The following is a 17,601-nucleotide window of genomic DNA, read 5'->3' as shown; positions in this document are numbered from 1 at the left end:
GGTTTTTTAAAGTCTTCTAGCTGACTATGTGATGCGTATATAGTGGAGAGAGATAAAAGCGCCGGACTGGTGTATGGAATCAGGTTTTTTGTTGGCTCTAAATGCGGATTTAGAGTCTTGCTGCTGATGAAAATCATTTATTCGCGTCATTGTGATATGAATTCGTTTTTCACCGAGTAAAGACATAATGAAAATGTTTTGAAACTATTGACTATATATCGCTTATTTTGAAACTAATCTGAGACTATGGAAAGTATTTATTTTTGTATAATCGTTAGTAAATTTTCCTTGCCCGTAAAAAGCAATTTCTTATCGAATTCAGTGCTTTTCCGAACAACAACTTTCGAACTGGAGAGAGTATTTTAGGCTCAAATCCATTACTCCGATAATGTTGGTGATTAGATAATGATTTATTATAAAATCCATGTAATATTTAGATATTTTATATTCGCAATGTTAACAAAATTGTTCATTAAATTTATAGCACGAAATTTGCATTAGGAAATACCCCATTTACCGGTATTTTTGTGAAATAATCATTTCGATCTGAAAAAAGAGAGACATCTCGATGTTTTGATACGTATTTTGCGTCAATTTCTGCGGGGGTCTTGATGCGATGAGGCGGGTCGAATGTCACGTCGTTCGTCTGATGCTTGTGTGATGTCTTTATCTGAGTAAATAAATACGTACGAAGAAGAAGTGAATATAGAGATAAGACGCTAAGCGAGTTGAATGAATTATTGAACGAGCGACTATGCCGAGTGTTATTTCGCGGGCTTATCTGCGTCTGACAATTTTTCCTGTGCATAATCCGTTATTTTCTCCTATTTCGGTCTCTGTAACACGTCAATGTCAATATCGTGTCTTTTGGAATAATATTTTCGTATCTGGGATATGTGACTTGTTATGAAGAAACGTCAAAATGTGAATATTGTGATTTCGAGAAATGTGTGAAAATTTATATTTTTTCACGCCTTTTTAAAGGATAACAAGTGAAAGGTAGGTGTTTATGATATTTTATTGATTTAATTAAAAATTTGAAGAGTAATTTTCATTTAAAAAAAATATATATATATTATTAAAATAATAAGCAATATGAATAAAAATTCAAAAACTACTTGTAAAGCCCGCGCAACATGGCTTCCGCGCATGAGCAAACGAGCCTCTGTTTTCCTCTCGAGAAATTTGACGTTTTCCTAGTCAGCAGAAGGCGAGACGCAAAATATCACGCCGTTGTCATCGAAATTCCTGTGTATCGGTCGATCAAATCCCAGTGAGTCTTTCAAGAAATCGTCAAGATGAACCGATTGTTTGGACGTGCCAAACCCAAAGAACCTCCACCAAGTATCAACGACTGCATTGCGGGGGTGAGTTTTGATTTTATTGTCTTGCTTTTTAGGTTAGCTCGCGGAATCAGGTGAATCATTCACGCCTATTTTTTTTCTTTCAAGTCTCAAGTACTTGCAGGGATTGATTACGTACTACTTATTAAGCAAAATTATAGTTTATTTCCGTTGATAGCTTCGTGTTTTTGAGTAAACCATGATGATGATTTTCCGTCGGATGAGATTTAAATGGAAGAAAGTATGAACGTTATTTACAATGGCTTTTAAGGGCATTGTTCTTGTTTTGATGCTCGTTCTTGACAATCGTCTCGATCTTATCATCTTGACTAGCGTGATTTCATTCATTTTTTTGTTCGACAATCAGGTTGATAGCAGAGCAGATTCAGCCGAGAAGAAAATTGCTCGCTTGGATGCTGAGTTGAAAAAATTCAAAGACCAGATGGCTAAAATGCGCGACGGTCCAGCCAAGAATGCTGTAAAGGCTAAGGCAATGAGAGTTTTAAAACAAAGGAAAATGTATGAAAATCAGGTAGACAATTTACGCCAACAAGCATTCAACATGGAGCAGGCTAACTATGCCACTCAGACATTGAAAGATACTCAAGCCACAGTTGTTGCCATGAAAGACGGTGTCAAGCAGATGCAGAAAGAATTCAAGAATATCAATATTGATCACATAGAGGTAAAACTACTGTTTTCTAGTAATAATTTTTCCAACTTTTGATGAATAAAACTTATGTAAAAATATTTTTTAGGATATTCAAGATGATTTGGCAGATATGTTGGAACAAGCAGATGAAGTACAGGAGGCAATGGGAAGAAGTTATGGAATGCCAGAAATTGATGATGATGAGTTGGCTGCAGAACTTGATGCTCTTGGTGATGATTTAGCTTTAGATACAGATACCTCCTACTTAGATGATGCTATTAAAGCACCCAGTGCACCTGATAAGGAACCTGGTGCAGCTTCTGTCACGAATAAGGTAAGTGCTTTTATCTGTTCATTTAAAATTTTCTATCTGTACACATCTACTAAAGTGCTATATATTTCAGGATGGAGTACTGGTGGATGAATTTGGCCTACCTCAAATACCAGCTAGTTAAAAACATCAAGTGCACTTGACTGTCTGCTTCCTTCTGTTTAGGCGATGAAATATTTCGGCGTTTCCAAAGATGCTTTGCAATTTGACGGTAACAATTCAGTCAGTCACATTAAAGAACACTTGACTTTAAGAATCAGATACCGAAGCACTTAATAGGCCAACAGCTTGCGGCTGTCGCGATTTATTAAATAAATGCGATGGATAATGACGTATTTCTTTTTTTATTAATAGAATTTATGTACATGAACTATTATTTCTTATCGTTAGTGAGGTAGTTTTGCAATTTATGAACAAAAGCTATTGATAGAAAAAATACCAGAAATGGATCACTTATAGTACAGCTGTAAATGCTTAGTTTTAATATTACATTATAAGAAAGTTCAACACTGTATTCCAAAAAACTATATGCATATAAATATGTACAACAGTTTTAAACTCGTTTGGTGATATGTGACAAAAACAAAAATTATGGAATAGTATTATATTTTTATGTTACACTGTGATTTAAAAGTTGCTTAATTTATACACAAATTATAACAAGATGTTATACTTCATTTTCAACTTTCACGATTTGTACATTTTAAAAAGTTTCTGTGTTTCAAATGTGATCCAATAATTATATAACAGTTAAAAATAACAAGTTTTAAAGCTTTTAAATATTAGTTTAACTGCAACCTAGAAATACTGACAGGGTTCTGCTTTTCAATTTTGTTATACCGCTCAAACACACTGACTATTCTCTCTCTGCTTTCAATAAAGTCTTCTTTCTCAAATTGGTCGACTCGCAAGTAATGATGAATATGAGCCTGCAATTGAAAAGCGCACGAAATAATGTAAACATTAAATTTTGCAAGATGTTTGAAATACAACTTTTTATCGTTTAAATTACCTGTTTCTTGTATAACCTATCAAATTGTTGAATAATATCTTTAAAGAGTAAAGACATTGAAGTCGAATTCATCATGCATAAAAGGGAAGCTGGATGTCCTGCAGGTGGAACTGAACATAAACCTATTTTCATTGCCTCTTTGCTCCAACTTGTAAACTTGGCTTTATTTTGAAATCTGAAAAAGATAATTATTTACTTTTGTTATGAACTAGACGGTCGGATTTGCATAAAACACTCACCTTTCGATATTTCTTCTTATATCGGTCAATGATGAATCGCCGCGATATATGTGCGCTGCACCAATGACGAGTGATCCTGATTGTAATGGATCAACCTTTATCAACTGATTATTCCTGGACCACGCGTTTGTAAATAATTCGTCTTGATATCTAAAATAACGATATATTTCAATTTGAAACAAAACGATTTTAAAATTAAAACGTAATATTACGAGGCTTTTACTTTGTGCCATTTGTTGTTGAAATTTGAGACGCAGTAAGTGCCACTGGACTGACACTGCTAAAGATATAATGTAATTGTGGGTATGCAACCAGATTTGTCGCTAATTCGTTCATGTCTGTGTTCAAACATCCAGGGAATCTTGAACCACTAAAATAACATTTTTAATTTTTAATTCTCGCATAAACGTTTTATAAAATCTTCGTTTTTTATTTACCTTGTCAAATGTAAAAGCATATTGACTATAATGCTGTTCATGTCTTGAAATGGCAAACAAGAAGCATTATACTTGGCCTGATCAACATTTTCTCTCCTGTTATTCATGTAGACATTGCACATGTCTTGAAGTGCGCGATTTTCAGCTGGAAAAACGCAGGTAGCATGTTCAATCAGTTCTCTTGTGGCCAACAATACGTTGTACGGGGCTGTGATAACATCCTGGGTACTTGCTGGATATACACAGGAGACAAATCTGTAAAAATTGATGATTAAGATAGTAATAGTAATTAAGAAAAGTAATTCTGTATGCACCTGTCAACTTGAGGGTAATAATCATCCAACAATTTCAAGGTGGCAGTCCCTAAACCAGAGCCAGTTCCTCCTCCTAATGAGTGCGTCACTAAAAAGCCATGTAGGCAATCACATTTTTCAACTGTCCGCCTTATTGTCTCTTCCAATTTGTTATGATACTCTATGCCATGAGTATAGTAACCAACTGCCCTAAAAAGCAAATGTGTCTTTAGTTCTCTCGATTAGCGGTACATTAAAATAATAACAGAAATTCAGAAACCAGTTGTTGCCAGATCCCGGATAATTTGTCACGGTGCAAGTTTGATCGAATAGATTTCTCAGAGGGCCTTGTCGAAATCTTCCAACTACACTGTCTTCCATGTCGATCAGTACTGCCTGCCAAAAGACGCATCTTTTAAAGATACCGCCAAAAGAATAAAAATAAAAATAACGAACTAAAAAATACAAACTCTAGCTTTAACCCGAGCCAACTCCAAATCGGAGACATGCTTGAAAGCAAAGTCTCCCCGATGATCCGGCACGTGAAAGAAGCTGTTAAAAGCCTCGGCGAGTTCCTTGCTGTTCCTCCCATAGTTCTTGTGAGTCTTGAGTAAATTGACAGAACCGCTGGTGGTCTGTACACCATATTCGTGCAGCACGAGCGGCCAGAAGGCCGAGCCGATTTGATTGCCGCATTGTCCAACTGCAAGATTCAGAATGTAAACAATGGGGCTTTTGGAGGTTAGGTTAGTCCCGAATGAAGAATTGTCGAAAATCGACTCTCACCTTGGACAGTGACGAACTGACTCATATTCCGATGGTTGGAGAGTATGGGTATATACGGCGAATATAAGCTAGAGATCGTTGATCTTCGAAGCAGCGACGGAAGAAGGAGGTCGAGACGTACTTAAGCACATCATTGGCGCGACGCGTGACTCACTCCGCGACTGATGACAGCCGGCTTGTTTGGTTTGTGCGGTATAAAAGTGTGCAGTGCAGTGATGTGGAGACCGAGTGAGAAATGGACGTATATGGGAGGAGGAGAGTGCAGTCAGGGACGAGTATAGATGCATTGATTATTTATCTACGACGTGAGTATAATACGCCTCGGTTTTTATTAATTTTATGTCGTTGTTGCCAATAGAGATTTTCATGATGAGTATTAGTACGAATAATTTATTCAGCATTAGCCGCGTACGCAGCACCGATTAAAAGTTATAGCGACGAGGAAAAAAAAGGTTCGCGTCGGCCTCACGGGAAACTATCGTTTATAAAAAAGTACTTTCAGAAAGTTTCATCGAACTCTAAATGACTGAATAATGCTGCCGCATAAAGGCTATTAATTCTTAATTTTTTTCTTCACACTCGACCACGCTTGAATAAAAAATTCTGAAATTTCTCTCAAAATACACTACCACCGCAGCATCTGGTGCTCCCGAAATTTCACCGATTTTCGCTAATTTCGGCATTTACGGGATTAATTCGAAGCGATATGGCGCTGCAGCTGCCGAAAGCGAGCCCCTTCAAACGTATAAGCGGCTTATGCTGATTTTTGCTCTTTTTCGGGGAAAAAAGGAGCGACAGCAACTATACGTCTAATCCGACATCCAACCGGATCGACGGATAATTTCCGTCGTATGGCTGGATAATAATGACGGGTCGGTTGCGGGAGAGTGACAATGCTCTCTCTCTCTCTCTCTCTCTCTCTCTCTCTCTCTCTCTCTCTCGCGCGCGCCTCGTGTGTCGTTGATCATTTTGCGATTGTCGGACGCATCAGACGCACGTGACCCGCGTTATAATACCTTAGCGCAATGTATTGTGTTCGTGTGAAGGGCCCTTTTCGCGAATTTTATCCGACGCGTCGTCGGGGCTGTTTTGCGAGATTTTGGGAAAGCGTTAGCGTGCGCCCTATATAGTCTCTATTGTTATAGCCGCTGTGTATTTTGTCGCGACAGGAAAGAAATTCCGTTCCACATATTGCATGTATTTTAAATAATTTTTAAAAATTTGATTATTTGTTATTGAAAGTGAATGTTACCTCATATCGTACACACACACACACACACGCAGGCCCATGTATGTACCACGTGTATTACCGCGCGTAAACCTACCCCATATTTGCTCAAACAGTCCGAGAGTCGATCGCTCCTTTCACCGCATCACGGCCGGATCTAATCCCACGATCTATGGGCTCGAATTTGTAACTCGAGTAATCTCGCGCGTAGGTATACACGCGTGTGCCCATAGCTATAATTCACGGAATTACCTCTGCGCGCGCTTCTTCGCTCTACATCCTATTTTCGCGCTTTTTTCCCGCAAACGTGTATGTGTGTGTGTGTGTGCGTGTACCTGCGAATGAATGGCTCCCGTTTATTAGATGTAAATACGATTAATATTTATCAGCCGCGGGAACATATGCGCCGCTTACCTATACACGTGTCTACGGCGATTTTGGAGATGAATATGGCTGCGAGAATTACGCGCTTTGTTAGCGCGACGAGATTTATCGCGTTCTATGCTCGGAGTTTCGGATTTTTCGAAGGCTTATTGTATATTCTCGAGGTTGACCCATTTGTTGAGATTGATTTGGCGTTTTTGCGAGGAGGTGTTACAATCTTTGGCTACGGATGAGTTTACGTTGTTTATAGTTCTTATATTACTTTGTCAGCGTCACTTTTTTTTACAAAAAAATAATTCATTCTGATTTTCAGTGCACGATGATTTTCGCGCATCTAACTTTAATTCAATTTTCGAATTTCTTTACGTATAACAATATGCTCACTATATTTATTTATTTATTTATTTAATAATTATATAGGCTATTATATAAACTATCATCGGCGATACGTCAATATGATAAATTATTCATCGTTCATTTGCAATATAACCATAGCGTATGACATCGACGTCTTGGAGACCTGAACATAACACAGTTGTATAATTATTTATAGCTTCATCTCACATATTGTACAAAGAGTAAAAAGCGCTTTACTTACAGACGCAAACTGCTGAAAATTCAACTCCGCAATACCTCCGGCGGTCAAAGTAAGGGGGATGATATTTTTTTGCATCATGAAATAAACGAGCTTCTGTCCCTTCACGGACAGATTATACCAGCAGGTTTCGCAACTACGACAATCAGAACGTACATCGGTATTTTTGCGTATAATTGCTCGGATTACGAAAATAATAATAATAATCGTTATACGCTGCTAGGAAAATTTGTTCGGTGCTGTCCGTCAGCTTCTGGGCTATCCAGTTTATGTAGAATATAAGAATTTGTATGCCGATGAAAATCACGAGACCGGTCATCTTTTCAAGCGGGTGCTTCATGCTGAAAATTAGCTGAACAACGATAAGACTAAACTCGTTATGCCTTGTTTTATCGCAAAAGTTTGATGGTATCGTTATGGTGACACTTACGTCGAACATGAGCAAAGCAATGCCCGTAACGGTACCGATCAAAAACACAAGCCAATTCATTCCGAACGAGCTCTGAAGTAACTCGACGCTACTGAAAGTTCGAAGAATATCACGATTGCATTATAAAATATAAGAGCAATGTACGCATGTATAATATAAAGCTAAATTTAACTCGATTGAAGTTCTGTGCATGCCGCAGACGTGCTTTATCTGCCGGACAACTGTTATGTCATCGACTCTTGCTATTTTCTCTCCCTTTGCGTTGATCTCAAGAGTTGAGCCAATCTTTCTCAGTCTATGCCTAGAAAGAATTTGCTATACTCTTTGAATGTTATCAATTGAAATTTGAAAATTTTTACGTATAAGTCCCTGGTAGACAATTTCCGATACGTTCTAGCGCGTAATTATACTCCGTATTATATTGTCTGCCTTGGAACAGATGATATCGGTTTTAATTATAAGTATAACATTATAAAGACGGGATTATCCTCTTTGGAGAACACAGAAGATTCGAGGTACAATTTTACCTGCTGTCAGTCCATAATAGAACTACAGTTGCCGTACCCAACCAATTAGAATTAATAATTAAGGTTCTGCAAAGCTAGTGCAAACAAAGTGTTGGTGGGTACAACCAGTTATAATAAGCATCATAATTACTACATGTGTATACAGTAAGTCTCCGAATGTCAAATGTAAAACAATGCGAGTGTGCCGAATAAAAGAGGGTGATTAGAACGGCTATTTTTATAAGCGGCAAAGTGGTGCTCGATCAATAGTGACTTTTTATCGGGGCTTTTCAAATTTTACAAAGTTTCTAGCGACTCGCTATCGTGATCACTACTACCAGGAATGTTCTGTCTTTTATAACAATAAGAGTTAGCTTTTAACTGAAATAATGTACCCCACGATATGGAACAATGCACAGATATGTTGAACGTTAAATGCTGTCATGCTATCAACGGAAAGACCGACCATCGTGGAGACGTACACTACACTGTTGCCATGGAAAAAGTAACACTCGTAATAGTATTTTTCGGCGTCTATCAGGTCGAAATAATAAGGGTGGTAAGTCCGTATACGAACTCGGCTCTCATTGCTTTCTAAAGGCATCCAACGGTCCAGTCCCAGAGGCAAATACGGAGACATGTTAAAGTAAAACGCGCCAATTGCTGCGTAGACAAACTGAAAGTCGAACACGTGTAACCACTATTATATTTACCAATCGCGCGGAGAAAAGTCGCGTGTAAAATTTATTTTCCTCTTTCTCTAGCTGTGTACATTTTATAGGCGACTTTTTCCAAGTATTTTAGTAAGAATGTACGTTAAATTTACTCACGTAAATAATGGATAGCAATCGTGCGAATTCTGAATATTCTTGTAAAATTTTTCTTTCTTCTTCATCGGTCGTAGTTCGCCAATCTTCGCCTACCTGATGATAAAGCCGTAGAATCTGCATAAAAATGAAAGAAAGTATTTGTTTTATTTTTCGTCCGTTAGCATACGGTAAGCAATGAAAAACTTACTCTTCCTTCGAATACACTGTACGTGAAGTATTTCGACGAAGCCACGGTTAGGTACAACAAACCAATCAAATCTTCAACCACGTACATTATCCTACCCTTGTGAAAGTAGTGTATGGCGCCAGCACCCTTTATAAAAATGGTTGTCGAACGATGAGTTAGCACTATTTTATAACAATCTGAAATAAAAAAGGGATAACATGTACCATCGGTATTATCAGAGACGTCATCAAAAGCGCAAAAAGAATCATCATTATAATTTTCCTTGGTCTGCTGAGCTCCGGCCACAATCCACATATTTCCAAGAGCTTTCTGTTATATTTATAATAATCCGTATAAAAAATTGCCAGAGGATTTTCTGGATCGGGTATGCCCATTTTAGAAAATCAAAAATCAAATTATCCCTACAAATCTTACAAATACAAATCAGCATAGGGAAATAAAGAAATCACCATACTCTTCTTCAGAAATCGATCCAACCGTAGTTGCGACGAATCGCATTATGTATTAATGATGACGCGCGACATATTAACTGCCCATAATTATTGCGTTATTATTTCTTCAATAATTCAGCGAGCGCAATATTATTCTTATTACGCATGCGATAGTAATGAAAATAGAAAATATTCCCTCGTACAAAGGAGATTTGGCCTAATCGAGGAAAAAAGTGGCAAACCACAACTGAATAATATTTTCGTAAGAACTTTTATTGGTTTTCTTATTATTATTATTATTATTAATACAATGCTTTACAAAAAATCAGTTTCTATCACAGACATTATGAAAAAATTCTAAATCGTAATTAATTTTCAATACTAATATCAAAATATTCACTACATTTTATGGCAGCTAGAACCATTCTCCTGAAGCTTCTGATCTGTACCACATGCACAGACTCTTTTCAACTGACTCATGGCTGCATCTTGCCTCGGTACTGCGAAGCAGAAGGATTCACAGGGTTCATCAGTGCTTACACATGGGTGGGATTCAACGTCTACCTTCCTCGCGTCCTTTGCCGAGACTTTGATGCCCACACTGTCGTGCCAAAGTTGCGAATCACGAGATAAATCGAGATTTCCTGATTCTTGCCCAGTGAGCTTGTCGAATCGCCATATCTTTATTTCATCCGCGTTAACGAGGTCAAACATGTCTTTGACGTAAACCCAATCACCGAAGATTCGAAGGGTTACCACTTTGTTCGCAGGACTCTTGAACAACCGCTTAGGACTGGTTCCATCCAGGTTGGCAAAGTTGACGTACTGGTGCGAGTCCAGCCAGAAGAGTTTATCGTCCGTGAGATCGGTCGCCAACAGAACGGAATCATTTATATTCCCGAGAATGATTTTGTTCGAGCCGTCTGTGTTCAATCTGATTACTGAACCATTTTTAAGGGACGCGTAGACGTAGCCTCTGTATGGATGTACCACCATGTGCACTGGTTCAGGAATTTCGGCCAGGTATACATCATCTGGGCTGACGTATTTTTGGATTTCATCAGAATTATTGAAGCAAAGTCTTTCAGGCCTGTCTAACTTCAATACCGTAAGTTCAGCCAGATCGTCGCTGTTGTTCGATAGCTTGGCATAGTACAGATTTTTGGTCACCCAGTCGAAAGCTAACGTTCCGGCGAATCCATTCTCGTTGGATCTCAGCGCAGGGGAATCGTGCTCGCGTCGCGTATGACAGTTGTACGATCTCACGTCACCTAAACCCAATAGACTAAACATGAACGACAGATTAGGATTTGATGTCAGTGTATCCTCTGGGAAGTGACTGTCCTCGAAAATGTCCTCTCTGTCGTGGCTTATTTCTAAAAAGCGAAAAGGTGACTGGTACAAGATACGATAAGCGGTTTCATATTTCAATTGGTTCAACAGATTTTTCGACACGGGAAATACACTGTTGTTCGCTAGCTTCGTCAGAGATGAGAAGTTCATATATTCTGGGATATAGAATTCTTCGTATACTTCTTGTACCTGTAATGGGATAACGTAAAAAAATTACTTCTGGAAAATTGAATTTATTTTATCGATATTTTTCACTCCGTTATAGTACCTCCAATTTTATGCAATCCTTGAAGTTCTCCGTTAAAAAGTAGCCTTCCTTACAAGCGCAGCCGTGGTTCGATTGGCTCTCGTCATTCGACTGTTTAATCAAACACTGATGTTGACAGCCTCCATTATCGGCTGCGCAGGGATTTTGAATAGATTGCGGGCGTGTCTCTACGGATTTAAGTCCATGCGACGACAGTAACTCCTTCCCTTCCTCGAACAATTTTATGCTGTCGTTCAAGCAAGTGCCGGTTGTGCCGTTGAGTTGACAGGTCCAGATGTTGCACTCTTTATTGATACACATGTAAAGTTTCGATGCAGCTATGAAATCGATACGATTATGAGAAAATAGCTCTATTATTACACGAGAAAACATTGTTTTTTTTTTCAACTTACATGTGTTGGCATCCGACCAGTAAAGTGTCTCGTTGTATACAGTTATGGTTAGCGGTGCCTTGGCTTCGGCAACCTTCGCTCTTCCATTTCCATCGTAATCGACGCTTTCGACCATCGCATTATTGAAATTGGCGAAAAATATTCTCTTCTTCAGGGGACTAATGGCAAATCCGAATTTTTCACGTACAGTAAAGTTTCCTAGGGATTCTACTTTACTAACGATGAGCTGCCGTGATGTCCCATCCATGTTTGCGCGGTAGATCTGCCGAATGACGAACAGTTGTAACGATTTGTTGAACAAATTCTTTCCAGTGAAATAATGATTAGTAAATTTACCTGCATTGCTTCAAGCTCTACATTAGCAGCCAAAATGAACATCAGACCTCTAGGAGAATCGACCGCTACTTCGAATGGTATAAGAGACTCGTTGTGAAAGACTGTAGCCTTATTTTGACCGTCCAAATCGAAAACGTTAATTGCTCGATTGGAAGTATCTACGATGTAAAGTTTATTTGCAACGTAATCGACAGCTAGAGACCTATACAAAATTTACAAACGCGATCAGAAGCGTCAGCTATGCTAAAATAAAACATTACATTCTAATGAATTATTTCTTACCGGGGATTCCAATTCTCCTCCTCGTGCAGCTCTTTGATTTCTCCTCTTACATCCTTGTACATTGTCAAATGGCCCTCGTTATCAACAGAACAATTGAACGGTTTCAAGATAGCTTTCCTGGACTGTCTAGTTCCTTCGGATTTATTCTGGCAGATAAAGTCCGAATCCCAAGGTACCGAGTACAGCTTGGCATTTTTTGTCCAATAGCCAAATCTTGGGCTAGTGAAGAACAGTGTCTTCGAGGGCGCGTGATAGTCTAGATTGGCTACTTTGGTTTTCGGTAACGTCACGATTCTCACCGGGTGATCAGCCGAGTGTTCGGTGACGTAGAAAAAACCGTTCCATGGACTAAACACGAAGAGTCGCTCGTCGCTGCTGTACTTGTTCGTCGTGACATTTTCTACAAAATGTAAATTCCAAAACGATTAGTGTAATTGTTATTATTACGTTTCTTGATATCTATGTTTGTATTGGTTCATTACCGTTGGATTTTGCAGCACTGATGAAAAGGCAGTTGGCAGCTACGAATAACAAAATCTTCGTGGCCTGCATTGTTGAAGCGAAACTGGTATATTATCTTCACTGAAAATTATCACACACTCGCATATAATTATTCGTAGCAGAAGTAGGAAAAACACATCTTTGAGAAGGAGCGAGTGAACCAGTCGGTCTGCGAACTTCGACTGACGATGTTTTTGTCTACTCCCGTTATATATATGCTCTGGCGGTCGGCTAACGGTACATTTCCTTGAGCATTCGTGTTGTGCTCTGCCCATCGCGAGCATCTTTTTCTTTAAACTCATCAAACAGGTTCGATGTATACTTTTCTATGTGAATTGTTATTTATTGACATTTAATATTCCAAAAAATTATGCATAACATAAGAGTTAGAGTAAACTACTGTTATTGGTATTTTTTTTTTAAATTGAGGTGCAATCAGCGATTAACAATGTTTATGACTTTTTCTTGAAAATCAGCTTTACAGATTAATCAACAGCTTACACGACGGTTTGTTCACCATAGGGAACGGTACCAACGGCTTGGGAGTTTCCGAATCCGTCAGTGTAATTGTGAAACTGGAAAAACCTTCGAATCAAAGGATACTGTGCCGTTATGGTATCAAACCAACAGACTCTTTGCAGTCAAGACGCGTAGCTTGTTGGTCCCATTTTCGTCCACGGATTTATGGATTTCCCGATTTGATATTTTTTAATAAATTTCTACACCAGCAAGTTTAAACTGTAGTAGAGGAGATAGTTAACTCGCAATAATTGCACTATTTTTAAATGGCCTCATAATAGGTACAAATAATTTATTATACAATATATGGTATTGCGTTAACCATAAAAATACAGCGAGTTTAACGAGATTCATTCAGAAAAAAGAAATACAAAATTCGAAACTTGCTTCAATCCGGTTTTTGACTTACTCGCCAAAACGAACATCAGGCCTTTGGGGGGTTCGACCAATGCTTCGCATGGTATCGTACACGGACTGGTTTTGAAAGATACATTGGCCACTTGAGGTCCACGACATTGACCGAATATCGTGCTTGTACACGAGGTATACTTTGCTACCGCTGCAACGCACTGTCAATGACCTGCAAATAAATAACTTTCTAGAAACTTTTTATTTCGTCACATTATTTAGATTGTATTTATTATTATGTATCAACAGGTAAATATTTTTCGATTATTATCAAATTTTAATAAAATGTTTTATTATTAAAAGTATTTCGCTTTTCGTGGTTACAACATATTATTTATTTCAGCAGTACTACAGATTTACGGACTACAAATTATTTATTTGATAAATATACTATCACAGACATCGGGAATAGGAAACAATCATTTTATTCATCCTCGTATTCCTCAGACTCATTTTCTGGCTCCTCGTTTTTCAGATATTGGCACTTATCATTATGTTCCAAAAGAATCTGATCCGAATCGCAAGCACAAACTTTTCGTAGTTTGCCAGAGCCTTCCTTCGACGGTACTGCGAAGCAGATTGATTCGCAACCTCCATTACTGACGGCGCATGGATTATCGTCAACGTTGACGTACTTCGCGTCTTTGTCCCTTACTTTGAAGCCCAAACTTTCACGGTACAATTGACTCTTTTTGCTTAAATCTTCTAGAGTTCCTGATGCTTTCCCTGTTACTTTGTTGAAGCGCCATAACTTTAGTTTGTCACCATTCCAGTTTTCGCCTGTTTTTTCTGTCATATAGACCCAGTTACCAAAAATTTTCATGGTCAACGTTTGGTTTATCGGATTCTTGAACAGTTGCCCAGGATCACTTCCATCTAGATTCGCGTAGTTTACGTACCCATCAGAGTCCAACCAATAGACTTTGTCTTCGCTCAAATCCGTCGCCAAAATGACGGAATTATTGACATTAGGAAAGTCTATTCTATTGGAACCATCCGTGTCCAGTCTTATGAGTGATCCATTACGGAGCGATGCGAAGATGTAACCTTTGTATGGATGTATCTCCATCGATGCAGGTTCTGGAATTTTAGCTATGCTCACGACGTGTTGACTTAGGTAGTGCGAAACCTCTTTCTGGTCCCTCACACACAATCTTCCCGGTAATTCGAATCTGAATACCAGGAGTTCAGGCTGTTCATCGCTATTGTTTGATAAATTAACGTAGTATACATTTTTAGTGATCCAATCGTAGGTCACAACTTGGGCTAATGATGAGTTTCTCGACCACACTAGATCTCGATCAGCATTTCTACAGCTATAAGACATGACATGACCCAGACCGATAAACGCGAGTGCATAATCTTGATTCTCATCAGATGTCATAGAGTCTCGTTCTCCAAATTGCTTTTCTTGAACTCTTTTGCCATTCTCATCTATTTCCAAATAGACAAAAGGCGATTGAACGAAGACGCGATTTGGTCTTTCGTATTTCAACCGGTACAACAGGTTTCTTGATATAGGGTAAATATTTTCACTGGAAAGATTCGACAGCGATGACAAGTTCATTGGGTTTTGCAGATAAAAGTCATCGTAGACATCGGTAACCTACATTTGAACAAAAAAAAAAAAAAAAAAACAATTATTGTCATGTAACATCGCATCGACATATAGAAAATTTTGAAGGTTATGAGAAGTTTCACGCACCTTAATTTTGGTACAGTTTTTAACGTTTTCCGTCAAACGATATCCCTCTCTGCAAATGCAACCTCGATCCAAGTCACCATCGACACTCGATTGCTTAAGCAAACAGTGGTGTTCACAGCCGCCATTGTCCACTTCACAAGGATTCGACTTGATTTCAGGATGCCGAATGATAGACTTGATACTGTATGATGCTAGAAGTTTTCCTTCATCGAAAACTGTAGTACTATTGTTAATGCAACTTCCATCAGTGTCGTTCATTCGACAAGCCATAATGGAACACTTAGTTCTAATGCACAAGAAAGATTCGGCCAGAGCTGCAAATGGTTTGAACACAGTTTAATTCGTTAGCTTGTAATATATAAAAGAATTCTTCGATTTTAATTTTGGCATACTTACAAGTGCCGCCGTTGGACCAAAAAATGGTATCATTGTAAGCAGTTATCGTTTCGGAAGACCAAGGCCTTATTTCGGCCATCCAGATCATAGACGCTGACGGCCGCATCGCTGGTGTCCACGATGTATATCTTGTCGCCTACGTAATCTACCGCAATCGATCTGTAATTGAGATGAATTATGAAGAATTGAGTTACAGAATCCTTTTTTTTCAAGAATAAAAAAATGGCATTTACCTGGGATTCCAATTCTCTTTTTCGTGTACAAGTTTTTTGAGTTCTGATAATTTTTTATTAAAAATCACAGATTTATTATCAAGCTTATCAACAAAGCATACCGGTTTGCCCTGCGTAGCAGCGCTAACAAGTCTATCCAGCTCGCTCATTAAGGCTACCTTATCGGCATTTTCGTCATCGTCTTCTTTGGAATCATCTTTATCAGATTGCTCCTTTTTTTCGGAATCATCTTTCATTTCAAGTCGAAGATCTTTTACCTCGGCCGTAGCTGCCGTACAAATGAAATCTGGATCCCAGGGAATAGAGGAAAGCTGGGCGTTTTTCGACCAGTAACCAACGCGTGGGTTCGTAAAGTAAAACGTCTTAGTACGCGGATGATAATCTATCGAGTTTATGTGTATGTCGGGTTTCAGCATAACATTGGTCAAGTATCCAGTTGACGGGGATGGCAGATCGGCTGTAGGAATTTTAACGAAATGAAGAAAGTGCGCACGAGATTGCAGAAAAAGCACCAGGTCGCTGCTGTTGTTAGTTGATTCTTGCTCTGGAAATTTCAAAAACAAAAAATATGCGATATTTATCACGGGAGAAATTTTGAATCAAACATCGCGAGTTCATTCGCTCTTAATGCAAAAAAAAAGTAATTTATACTCACGGGCGGATGCAGCAGTTAACAGCAGCCCAGACTTGATTAGAAGAATTAAAAATATATTTTTAAACAACATTTTCGCCTACTGCACCAAGCTCGACAAACACCAGACTTGAACTGCACAGGTTTACCCACAGTCTCCTTATATATGCTGCCGCGTTGGTAACGGTACACATCTTTGATTTCGGAATTCCCCAACGCATCGCGAAGATTACTCCCTGCACGTGAGTTGTCGACAAAGAGAAACCATTACGGACTATTAATTCATGCTGGGCAGGTGTTTTTTAAAATACTACCTAAAAATAATGACACTAATTTTGACGTGATCTTATAATAAAAGACATCAGTATTTTTTTTGTTATTCATTATTAGGTGTTATTCGCATCATAATAAGAATTTAATTATGGGACAAAAGTTAACTTTTGAAGATATGGATCATTTAGCTTCCGAGTACCGGTAATTTATAATACAATAAGTTTTTGTATAAATCATCAATATAAGAATCTCGGAGGACTGTTCAAACAACAAGAAATTCAAAATTAAAAACTTGCATGGGCCCGGTTTTCGTCTTCGCCGCCAAAACGACTATCAGGGCCGTAGGGCGAGCGAACAGCGAATCGAATATCATACGCATATAAACTGGTTTCGTTGGTCGAGGTCCATGACATTGATCGAACATTGTCCTTACGAGGAATAAATTAGCAGTATATGATTGTCGAATAAAGTAAAGTAACTTACTAAACAACATTCAAAATAAGGTTCATGAAATTTTACAAAAGTATTAAAAATTTGATTATCTGTTTGTGACAACTAAAACTATATTGTTGTTCGCATAACATGTTCGCAGAAGCTTTATTCAGGAACAATTAAATGTT

At 38.4% G+C, this 17,601-nt stretch overlaps 7 protein-coding genes across 10 annotated transcripts in view; 2 read left to right on the top strand and 5 right to left on the bottom strand.

Annotated features, from left to right (window-relative positions):
* Positions 1 to 32: 32 nt before the first annotated feature.
* On the top strand, positions 33 to 3,334 carry LOC100116488 (charged multivesicular body protein 5). Of its 2 annotated transcripts, none has more exons than XM_008204677.4 (5): positions 33 to 999; positions 1,201 to 1,367; positions 1,711 to 2,028; positions 2,102 to 2,329; positions 2,400 to 3,334. In XM_008204677.4, exons 2-5 carry the CDS (start codon positions 1,299 to 1,301, stop codon positions 2,448 to 2,450), a joined length of 666 nt encoding a protein of 221 aa, XP_008202899.1. In that variant the 5' UTR covers positions 33 to 999; positions 1,201 to 1,298; the 3' UTR covers positions 2,451 to 3,334. The 2 variants fall into 2 exon arrangements, with proteins under 2 accessions (XP_008202899.1, XP_032458171.1); XM_032602280.1 differs by having other exon boundaries at positions 1,127 to 1,367.
* Positions 2,660 to 5,284, bottom strand: LOC100123263 (tubulin epsilon chain). The gene is made up of 9 exons (XM_001606829.6): positions 5,094 to 5,284; positions 4,778 to 5,010; positions 4,588 to 4,703; positions 4,329 to 4,517; positions 4,015 to 4,269; positions 3,801 to 3,947; positions 3,578 to 3,727; positions 3,339 to 3,513; positions 2,660 to 3,255 (listed from the first exon to the last, which is right to left on the bottom strand). The coding sequence occupies exons 1-9, from the start codon at positions 5,116 to 5,118 to the stop codon at positions 3,109 to 3,111; spliced, it is 1,437 nt and encodes a 478-aa protein (XP_001606879.1). The 5' UTR covers positions 5,119 to 5,284; the 3' UTR covers positions 2,660 to 3,108.
* Positions 5,285 to 5,309: 25 nt separating this feature from the next.
* The window catches only part of LOC100123215 (zinc carboxypeptidase-like), a 35,532-nt gene continuing 23,240 nt past the window's right edge, over positions 5,310 to 17,601 (top strand). Inside the window, exon 1 of the mRNA XM_016983439.3 lies at positions 5,310 to 5,398. The gene's annotated coding sequence lies outside the window, so the exon portion shown is untranslated. The remainder of the gene's footprint in view (positions 5,399 to 17,601) is intronic.
* Or217 (odorant receptor 217) lies at positions 7,075 to 9,697 on the bottom strand. 3 transcript variants are annotated; one of them, XM_016990351.3, is made up of 9 exons: positions 9,457 to 9,697; positions 9,254 to 9,379; positions 9,067 to 9,180; positions 8,719 to 8,912; positions 7,903 to 8,031; positions 7,731 to 7,821; positions 7,516 to 7,652; positions 7,304 to 7,436; positions 7,075 to 7,225 (listed from the first exon to the last, which is right to left on the bottom strand). In XM_016990351.3, exons 1-9 carry the CDS (start codon positions 9,625 to 9,627, stop codon positions 7,169 to 7,171), a joined length of 1,152 nt encoding a protein of 383 aa, XP_016845840.1. In that variant the 5' UTR covers positions 9,628 to 9,697; the 3' UTR covers positions 7,075 to 7,168. The 3 variants fall into 3 exon arrangements, with proteins under 3 accessions (XP_016845840.1, XP_031777525.1, NP_001177579.1); NM_001190650.1 differs by having other exon boundaries at positions 7,169 to 7,225; positions 8,632 to 8,912; positions 9,457 to 9,627; XM_031921665.2 differs by lacking the exon at positions 7,903 to 8,031.
* On the bottom strand, positions 9,937 to 12,988 carry LOC100123249 (low-density lipoprotein receptor-related protein 2-like). The gene is made up of 6 exons (XM_016983450.2): positions 12,798 to 12,988; positions 12,316 to 12,715; positions 12,034 to 12,235; positions 11,698 to 11,959; positions 11,306 to 11,622; positions 9,937 to 11,226 (listed from the first exon to the last, which is right to left on the bottom strand). Exons 1-6 carry the CDS (start codon positions 12,865 to 12,867, stop codon positions 10,084 to 10,086), a joined length of 2,394 nt encoding a protein of 797 aa, XP_016838939.2. The 5' UTR covers positions 12,868 to 12,988; the 3' UTR covers positions 9,937 to 10,083.
* On the bottom strand, positions 14,055 to 15,756 carry LOC116415959 (prolow-density lipoprotein receptor-related protein 1-like). Its single transcript, XM_031921821.1, has 2 exons — positions 15,449 to 15,756; positions 14,055 to 15,349 (listed from the first exon to the last, which is right to left on the bottom strand). Exons 1-2 carry the CDS (start codon positions 15,716 to 15,718, stop codon positions 14,168 to 14,170), a joined length of 1,452 nt encoding a protein of 483 aa, XP_031777681.1. The 5' UTR covers positions 15,719 to 15,756; the 3' UTR covers positions 14,055 to 14,167.
* Positions 15,649 to 16,855, bottom strand: LOC116415960. Its single transcript, XM_031921823.1, has 4 exons — positions 16,733 to 16,855; positions 16,078 to 16,621; positions 15,845 to 16,003; positions 15,649 to 15,762 (listed from the first exon to the last, which is right to left on the bottom strand). Exons 1-3 carry the CDS (start codon positions 16,800 to 16,802, stop codon positions 15,874 to 15,876), a joined length of 744 nt encoding a protein of 247 aa, XP_031777683.1. The 5' UTR covers positions 16,803 to 16,855; the 3' UTR covers positions 15,649 to 15,762; positions 15,845 to 15,873.

This window comes from Nasonia vitripennis, chromosome 1 (genome assembly GCF_009193385.2).
Source record: "Nasonia vitripennis strain AsymCx chromosome 1, Nvit_psr_1.1, whole genome shotgun sequence".
Lineage (NCBI taxonomy): Eukaryota > Metazoa > Arthropoda > Insecta > Hymenoptera > Pteromalidae > Nasonia > Nasonia vitripennis.
This window is presented reverse-complemented; position numbering and strand designations above follow the sequence as displayed.

What these genes read in the sequence shown, in the direction of transcription:
- LOC100123263 (XM_001606829.6), bottom strand. Translation starts at nt 5,118, where the DNA reads ATGAGTCAGTTCGTCACTGTCCAAG. An exon ending in TGGCTCGGGTTAAAGCTAGA is followed by an intron (nt 4,704 to 4,777) that starts GTTTGTATTTTT and finishes GTCTTTTGGCAG; the next exon opens with GCAGTACTGATCGACATGGA. An exon ending in ATAGGTTATACAAGAAACAG is followed by an intron (nt 3,256 to 3,338) that starts GTAATTTAAACG and finishes TTTCAATTGCAG; the next exon opens with GCTCATATTCATCATTACTT.
- LOC116415959 (XM_031921821.1), bottom strand. Translation starts at nt 15,718, where the DNA reads ATGGCTTGTCGAATGAACGACACTGATGGAAGTTGCATTAACAATAGT. An exon ending in AAAACTGTACCAAAATTAAG is followed by an intron (nt 15,350 to 15,448) that starts GTGCGTGAAACT and finishes GTTCAAATGTAG; the next exon opens with GTTACCGATGTCTACGATGA.
- LOC116415960 (XM_031921823.1), bottom strand. Translation starts at nt 16,802, where the DNA reads ATGTTGTTTAAAAATATATTTTTAATTCTTCTAATCAAGTCTGGGCTG. An exon ending in GTTAACTGCTGCATCCGCCC is followed by an intron (nt 16,622 to 16,732) that starts GTGAGTATAAAT and finishes TGAAATTTCCAG; the next exon opens with AGCAAGAATCAACTAACAAC. An exon ending in AAAGAGAATTGGAATCCCAG is followed by an intron (nt 16,004 to 16,077) that starts GTAAATGCCATT and finishes TCTCAATTACAG; the next exon opens with ATCGATTGCGGTAGATTACG.
- Or217 (NM_001190650.1), bottom strand. Translation starts at nt 9,627, where the DNA reads ATGGGCATACCCGATCCAGAAAATCCTCTGGCAATTTTTTATACGGAT. An exon ending in GATTGCTATCCATTATTTAC is followed by an intron (nt 8,913 to 9,066) that starts GTGAGTAAATTT and finishes TTCGACTTTCAG; the next exon opens with TTTGTCTACGCAGCAATTGG. An exon ending in ATGCACAGAACTTCAATCGA is followed by an intron (nt 7,822 to 7,902) that starts GTTAAATTTAGC and finishes TCGAACTTTCAG; the next exon opens with TAGCGTCGAGTTACTTCAGA.
- LOC100123249 (XM_016983450.2), bottom strand. Translation starts at nt 12,867, where the DNA reads ATGCAGGCCACGAAGATTTTGTTATTCGTAGCTGCCAACTGCCTTTTC. An exon ending in TAGAGCTTGAAGCAATGCAG is followed by an intron (nt 11,960 to 12,033) that starts GTAAATTTACTA and finishes GTCATTCGGCAG; the next exon opens with ATCTACCGCGCAAACATGGA. An exon ending in CTGGTCGGATGCCAACACAT is followed by an intron (nt 11,623 to 11,697) that starts GTAAGTTGAAAA and finishes TCGATTTCATAG; the next exon opens with CTGCATCGAAACTTTACATG.
- LOC100116488 (XM_008204677.4), top strand. Translation starts at nt 1,299, where the DNA reads ATGAACCGATTGTTTGGACGTGCCAAACCCAAAGAACCTCCACCAAGT. An exon ending in TCAATATTGATCACATAGAG is followed by an intron (nt 2,029 to 2,101) that starts GTAAAACTACTG and finishes AATATTTTTTAG; the next exon opens with GATATTCAAGATGATTTGGC. An exon ending in CAGCTTCTGTCACGAATAAG is followed by an intron (nt 2,330 to 2,399) that starts GTAAGTGCTTTT and finishes TATATATTTCAG; the next exon opens with GATGGAGTACTGGTGGATGA.